Source organism: Cricetulus griseus, chromosome 5, assembly GCF_003668045.3.
Source record: "Cricetulus griseus strain 17A/GY chromosome 5, alternate assembly CriGri-PICRH-1.0, whole genome shotgun sequence".
Lineage (NCBI taxonomy): Eukaryota > Metazoa > Chordata > Mammalia > Rodentia > Cricetidae > Cricetulus > Cricetulus griseus.
The window spans coordinates 35,535,475-35,543,221 of NC_048598.1; the positions used below are offsets into that span (position 1 = coordinate 35,535,475).

Sequence of the window (7,747 nt, forward strand, 5' to 3'; positions counted from 1 at the left end):
CAGAGCCCAGTGACACAGCTCATCCAACGAGGCCACACCTACTCCAATGAGGCCACACCTCCTAATTCTTCCCAGACAGTTCATCAACTGGGGATCGTGTGTGTGTGTGTGTGTGTGTGTGTGTGTGTGTGTGTGTGTGTGTGTGTGTGTGTGTGTGTGTGTGTGTGCGCGCGTGTGCATTTGGGGGCCTGCCTTATTCCAGCCACCACAGTAGTGAAGGTATTCCATACGGTTGTGTTCGGCATATAGTAAGCACATATTCTATAAAATAGTAATAATTATGTAGCAATGGTAATGTTATTAATAAACCTAATATGGGCTAGGAACCAAATACCGGGAAAGTCTTAATTTGTTTTTAAGAATTGTAACAATTTGAAGATAGGCCTGTGTATTAAAGATAGGCCACTCTGAAGTGTTTCTGACATAGGAGATAACTCAGACCTGTAATTTAGACTTCCTATAGAGGCCATTTACAAAACTCTACAAGGAAAATCCTGGCTGTAATTGCTAACATTGGAGGGTGGTCACTGAGAAGAAATGTCAGTAATGTGTTAGGAGAATGTGCAGTCACTTCAGTAAACCTTGCCCACTATTATGAGAAAATCAGATGCAGGAGTTTCATTCCTGGATCAGCATCAACTTAAGGGCTGTAGGCATTAGAAGGAACAATGCTCTGTTGCTTTAAGGCACATGTGTTTTGTTCCTTCAAAGTGTCATGTGCCAAGGGTGTGGTCCCTGGTATATGGAGTGTTAAAAAATGTTGGGCCTAATATGATGTAATTCGGTCACTGGGGACACTAATTGTAGGTGTAATATATGTATATGTATACACATATATATGTATATTATATATATAATACACATATATGCAATAGATACATATTATACTTTATATATTATACATACAATTTGATCAACTTTATTCATCTTACTGCTTTAGTAGATTATCTTCTAGTTTGATTAATGGAGGTCTTATCCTTGTGTCTGCTGAAAGAAAAGGTACCTTAATAGGAGGGAACCACAGCATATCTGAAGTTGACCCAGAGTTTTAGAAAGCAGTAAGCTTGGGATGAAGTCAAAAACATGTTCTTTTCTATCCCCAAAACTGTCAATGCAAGTTGAATCAGGAAGCGTGGTAGTCTATTAGCCCAGAGCCCTGTGTCCAGCCCAGGGACATTCTGGCAGCAGATTCTGGAAAAGTCCAAACTGTTCACAAGAAAGTGTCCAGGCTTGCTTCTTTAACAGAAAAAGGCTCACCTTCCCTTCACAGGTTTAGCTGCTAAATTTGGTGTGCATTATTTTATCCAGCTACAGTTGAGAATTATTGGCCTCTTGTTCCTTTTTGAATCATGAGCTTTCTTTGGAATCTGTGGTATCACTTTTTCCTCCTGGTATCTTAGCACAATTCCTAGGCTGGCTGTTTGTAGAGTTCTGTCCTACCCTTTTGCTATTTGCCAGGGTTTGCATGTATCTTGTGGATAATCTGATAAATATGTAGTAACTCTATATTTAACATTTTGAGAAACTACCAGGCTGTCTATAGTGGCTGTACCTTTTTGCATTTTTTACCAGCAATTTGAGTGCTTCAGTTTGTCTATGTTCACATTAGCAGTGTTGATGCCTTTTAACATCACAGAAGATAATGGTCCTGAGTTACCACACTGAGCACATGGCAGGAAGGAGGGTCTGACCCCATTGTGTGGTAGCATTCAGTACCCATTTGTTCATAGAAATATCAATAAAGATTTCTTAAATTGAATTTTGATATTTATTAAAAATATAGAACTAGAGTTTGCTTTTTCCAGAGTTTTACTTTTTAATTATGATCTAAAGAAGAAAGCATGAAGGGTGTGGTTCTTGTTTTACTGACAAGTCACTTTTCTTGCCTATGCCCCATTTCTCCTATTTTGCAGCAAGAAGATTTACAGTATCCTCTAGACTCTTCCACCCTGCCCAAACTGGAAGAGTTCTACATCTCTCTTATCAAGTCACAGCAGTCGGCAGAAGGGAGCCAGCCTGAACCTGAGAGCATTCAGACTCAACCCAAGCACAATCTGCTGTCCTCGGTAGTGCCCAGCTCTGCTCCTGCAGGGCTTGACTCTCCAGAAACCCACTCTGGCTCTGGTAGGTTTGCATATCCTGCGCATGCTCAGTTAACAAGTAGGAAGTTGGCCATGTTGCTAACACCTCCATGTCTTGAGAAACATACCTAGAGAGAAGGCCAGTGCTAGCATTTACTCCAAGTTAGAGAACTTGAAGTTCTCTTTAACTCTGCTACTTTCTTTTTTCCTGGCAGTTTTTGGAAGGACTTTACAGTTATCTAATGTTTCAAGTTCATGGCTTTTTAAGTTTTGTCAAATGTGTTCAGTCATGATATTTCTGTTATCCTGAAAGGTTTCCTTGTGCCCTTTGCAGTCAGTCCCCACCTCAGTTTACTGGCCTCTGTCCTGTCGCTGTGCCATTTCTAGAATTACATAGCATGTAGTTTTCATATCTGGCTTATTTCCTTTATCCTATTGTAAGTTTTGTTTCTGTTGGCTATTTATTTGGAAGTGATTTTTCTAGGTTATGTTCACTGCATGTACAGCTTTTTAAACCACCAAATGTGTTCCAGAATGGATGCATTATTCACATGCCTCCCAACGAGGTATGAAATTGCCATTGCTCTACATCCTAGCCTCCAGATGGTATTTAAATTGTTTTTTCAAAACTTGGCCAATCTAGTGGAATGTGAAAGGCTATTGTAACCAATTTGGATCATTCTGTTTCCCATATTAGCCATCTTTCTGTGCTTATATGCCATTATATCTTTAAATTGATGCATTTATACTAATAAAATCTTACAATAGTATGCATTTTCCATCCCAACCTGTTACACATTTTACTCTTTATAGTCAGTTTTTAAAGTAAATTAAAAAACAAGAAAGCATTTTATTCTATTTGCTTACATATTTTCTTTTCCAGTACCCTTTATTCTAGAGTTTAAATGAGGGTTCTACAAATCTTTGCTGGAGAGTGGTAGACTAGTAGTTTGTATAGCATTCACAAGACCTTGAGTTTGGTCTCTGGCACCCCCAAATATACATATCTCACTTTTGTGGGCCTATGATCTGTGCTACAGTACAAAAACAGTTGTAGACAAGAATTAAGTGAAACTAAAACCACAGAGCTGGAAACGGTTAAACACTGAGGCCAGTTTCCTGTAAGTCCTTCTTAAAGACTGGGATTACACCCAGGTCTTAAAGACTGGGTCACTGGTTCTATAGCTCATTGATAGCTCTTTATTCACAGCCTTGCTCTCTATGGGTGGTGTCTGTCCTGTGTCCCGAGTGTCCCAATGTGGACTTTGATCTCAGATACTCTGTTCTTCATCTCCACATTTTTGTTTGGAGTCTTTACTTTCCATCATGTTTACAAATGTCTTTCCTCTTAACTATATCAAGTGTCTTGGCATCTGTTTTAAGGCATTTATCTTGTTCTTTCTGAAATTTATCATCTGTGTCCACTTTGGATCTGTTTCTCCCAATTCCAATTCAGAGTCTGCTTCTTTAGAGTTTATGTTGTCTGGATTCCTTCCTTTTGTCTTTTTTTAGGGATGGGGATGTGGTAGTCACATTTCTCAACATTGGTTGCACACACCTCTAGTGTGTTGCCTTAGAGTCGCTCCCACAGCACTGCTCTCAGCAGAAGTGTTGTTCAATGTTTGTCCAGTTTCCTAATTGTTCAAGGTAGCAGCAGGGTAAATGATGGATTCCTGATCAACATTGCAGCTCTCTATACCAGCATGTATCTTTCCTTTCATATATTTATGTCTTTTTCTCTATAGTGGGCATTACTTATAATTTTATGGTCAGAATATTATCTTTGTATGTTAAGCACATAACACATGATATTCCTGGTACTTGTGATAAGGGATTGGATCGCACTTGCTTTTCTCTGAAGTTACTGAAATTTATGTTTAGAGAAAGCACTGCTAGTCTGTCAAGTGTTTGCAGACAGTATAAGAGGAGTTTGTGCAGAATGTCAAACTGACTACATTGCTGAACAGATTGGAGTTCACCTGAATTTTTTAAAGCAGGGTTTCTGTTTGTTTCTGTTTAAGATAGAGTCTTCCTTGCTCTGGGGCCCATGCTGGACTGAACCTTGCCACATAGTTCAGACCGGTCTGGAATTTACTAACATCCTGATTCTCCCTAGTGCTGAGATTACAGGTGTGTGCCCAGCATGTCCCATTAAAGCTCAAGCAGGACCTTGTGGATTAAAGCCAAGTTGGTTCTCTGCCCCAAAACATTACAGTTCTTCTCTCACAGTAGGATGCCACCTTGGGTAGCATTGGTCTGGAAGCCAGCTTCTTAAAACTGTGAGGGGTAAAAATGTACAGTAGTAAAAGGCCATGAACACGCAACAATCAAAACTCAATCCAAACATTCTTAAGATTTACTTAATGTATATGGTGTACTGTCTTCGTGTATACAAGCACACCCTAAGAGGGGCTTGGATCTCATGGGACTAGGGTTGTGTGAGCCACTATGTGGATGCTGGGAATTGAACCAGGACCCCTGGAAGAGCAGCAGTGCTCTTAACCGCTGAGCCATGGCTCCAGCCCTCATTTCAAACTCTTAGTGAATCCATGGTGCTTGTGGTGCACTCCCCATGCTGCCTCACAATTTTTCACTGCAGCCTTCATCCCTGTACACTTAAGATGAATGTGCTGTGCATGCCAACACACCATGCAATATGACCTGGCCAACAAATGCTCTCTGAAACACCTTGGCACAGAATTGAGATTAAAGTTGTTATGAATTGCAGTGTTTTTATTGTACAAAGTTTTCTGCTCTTACAGAAACAGTGGTTTACCAAAAAAGGTGACGGCTAGGAGCTAGATGTAACTCAGTTAATAGAGTATTTGCCTTGCATGCACAAAGCCCTGGGTTCAAGCTCAGACGCTCCATAAAACCATACAAATCTATAGTCTCAGCACCTAGGAGACAAGGGCAGGAAGATCAGGAGTTCTGCAGAGTGAGTTCCAGAGGCTACGATGCCCTGTATTCAAACAAAAACAAATACAACATAATGGTTTAATTATAGAAAATAGAGGTTTTTATTTACTATTACCATTGTCATTCCTAAATATCAAATTAGTGTGTCTTTGGATTAGATTACATTAGAATGTTTGAGTTACTGATGAGTTTCATTTAGAAATGGAATGAATTTTGCCATTAGGGTAAGGGTAGAATTTCCAACAATTTCTGAAATGGTCTAAAACATTCTTGTTATTTTGTAATACATAGTAAACATTGAAGATGCCCTTGAAGTATTCAATAGATTCAATCCTCTGTGTAAAAATTAAGTACATCCATCATATTAGGTGCATATTTGATTTTGTCTTTAATAATCAGAAATTTACATGTATACCAAAGACTATTTAAGAATCAATTTATTATCAGTAAACATTTGATTTATATGCCTGTTTTATATAGCAGGGCCCTTAAACTCTCGTGCAAAAAAGCTAGTACAGGTGTAGCGTGTTCATTTACGATTGTGTAGCAGTCCCATCCTTGGTTCTTAGGAACTCTGGATGGAGCGCTAGAGCCTCCAGCATTTTCAGTTGCTCACGTGGTTATTTCTAATTACAGAAGTCAACACAGAAGGTTGTTAGTAGGTGGCCTTTTACAGCGTTGCTGCGACTCTGGTAGACTTGAAATTAGAACCACTTGACAATAGAGAATGCCTGTAGAGTATCATTTTGTTTTGTGCTGGAAAAAAAATAAGGGAGCGCTGAGCTTCTCTCTGGGATTTGAGCTTCATCCAGCTCATTTTCTGACATTCCTAAGAGGAAGCCTTCTTTTGCTCACTCATGTCTCTCCCTCTCTTAGCCCTGAGTCTCATAACTGTTTATCTTATGCTAATAATGCAAGATTCACTTCCTCCCTATTCTTGGCTGTTTTCTGAGTAGCAGCCCTCTCACTGGTGGTTGTTGGGAGCCAGGAAAGGCTGTAACCCATGCTGGTAAAGAACTGGACTGGGAGAAGCAGGCAGTGAGTTGGAGAACTTCTTGAAAGGACTCTTTTGTTTTTTCTCTTTTGTAGTGGAAAGCTCTCCAGGGAGCCTAAAGAATGAAGATTTTTCTAGTAGCCATGCTGACACGGTGGTCAAGGACAAGAGTCAAGGAGCCATAGACCAGCTCTCTTTCATTTTGTCCCCCCAGCACCAGATTTCTCAGAAGCTCTACATTCCTCGAAGCACAGCCACGGCTGTCTTGGGAGCTGCTGCGCGGTTAGCCACGTCCAGGAGCCTCCTCCACTGGTACCCCAGTGTGAAGGGATGGAAGCTTGAGGGACAAGAGGCGGAGAAAGATGAAATGAAGTAGCATTTGGGTAGTGATCGCTGGGTCTTTCTGTATGCTAGCTTTGTTTTGCTAACTGACCACTTTGATGTGTAAGTATTGATATTTTATGTTAATTTTTATTTTTGTTCATGATTTTACTTCATTTCAAATGTTTTGTTTCACATTTGTTTTAATGAAGTAATTTGAAGGAGTTTGTGTATGTTTCTGTAAGTGTTTTTCTTGTACATATCATGACTGATAAATGAATATTGAAAAACCACTGTTTTGTGATCTATATTTAGTCAGACAAAAGTATTTTCACATCTCTGTCACACAGTAGCCTGTCCAAGCAAGGAGTCCCTGCCATAAGCCTAGCCAAAGCATCATGCCTCTAAATCCGGAACCTATTGGCTGAAGCTGCCAACTTCTTCAGCTTGTTAGCCCCACTCCTAGAATTACATTTGCATAAATTTTCCATTGTTGTTTAAACTTAGGAAGTCCCTAGGGCCTTCTCATTTCACAGGTTGTAGGATTAGCCCAAGAGATCAGTACTCTCTCTCTATTGGTTTTAGCATCAGGCTTTTCTTAACCCATTTTATCTCCTTCAGCACTGGAGCTTCTGTCTTCTACATTCTATTTCCCAGTGCTTTTTCTCCTCAAACTGCACATTTTGAATCTTTGACCCACTTGCTCCTTTTCACCATCGATCTGCCTAAGAGTGATCACTAATGAAACTGTGGCACACAATCAATACTAGGCTGTCTTAATCTCTACCAACGACAGTAATTCAAAACTCTTCATTTAGCCTCAGGCAGATTTTTAGGCCGGAGTAAAAATAAGCCACATTTTTTCCCAAAATATAATGGTTTCTAGACGAGCCAGCAATATTCCTTCCTCCTGAATCCTCTTGAACTTGGCCTGCGTGGTCCACATCGCCCTCAGCGCTATTGTCTTCCAGGTTCCTGCTAGGGTGGCCCACTAAACTCCACTTAGAGTGTCCAGTTGCTTTATTCCTTCAACAAATAGCTTGGTCAGGCCTCTCAGAAATACTCTAGTCACTGATACTAACTTCTGTCTTTGCTGCTGGTTTTTTTTTTTTTTTTTTTTGCTTCGACGAGACACCATGACAAGGCAACTCATACAAAAGAAACATTTGAGGGCTTGCTTCAGTTTGAGAGGGTTAGTCTATCATCATGATGGCCGGAAGCATAGACAGACTGGGCCTGGCATGGGTTATTGAAAAGTCAGAGCCCACCCCCAGGGCCACACTTCCTCCAACAAGACTACCCCTCTGAATCCTTCAGTTCTACTCCCTGGTGACTTAAGTATTCAAATATATGAGCCTATGGGAGCCATTCTCATTCAAACCTCCACACTGAGTTTCTTCCTTTAAAACTGCAAGTCTGAGTAATAAATACT

At 40.3% G+C, this 7,747-nt stretch overlaps 1 protein-coding gene across 1 annotated transcript in view; it reads left to right on the forward strand.

The window, feature by feature from the left end:
* Tdrd5 (tudor domain containing 5) overlaps positions 1 to 7,377 on the forward strand; it is a 74,298-nt gene extending 66,921 nt beyond the window's left edge. Inside the window, exons 17-18 of the mRNA XM_027417322.2 lie at positions 1,914 to 2,124; positions 6,090 to 7,377. Of these exons, the coding sequence (XP_027273123.1) occupies positions 1,914 to 2,124; positions 6,090 to 6,370 (492 nt within the window). The 3' untranslated portion in view covers positions 6,371 to 7,377. The remainder of the gene's footprint in view (positions 1 to 1,913; positions 2,125 to 6,089) is intronic.
* The last annotated feature ends 370 nt before the right edge of the window (positions 7,378 to 7,747 follow it).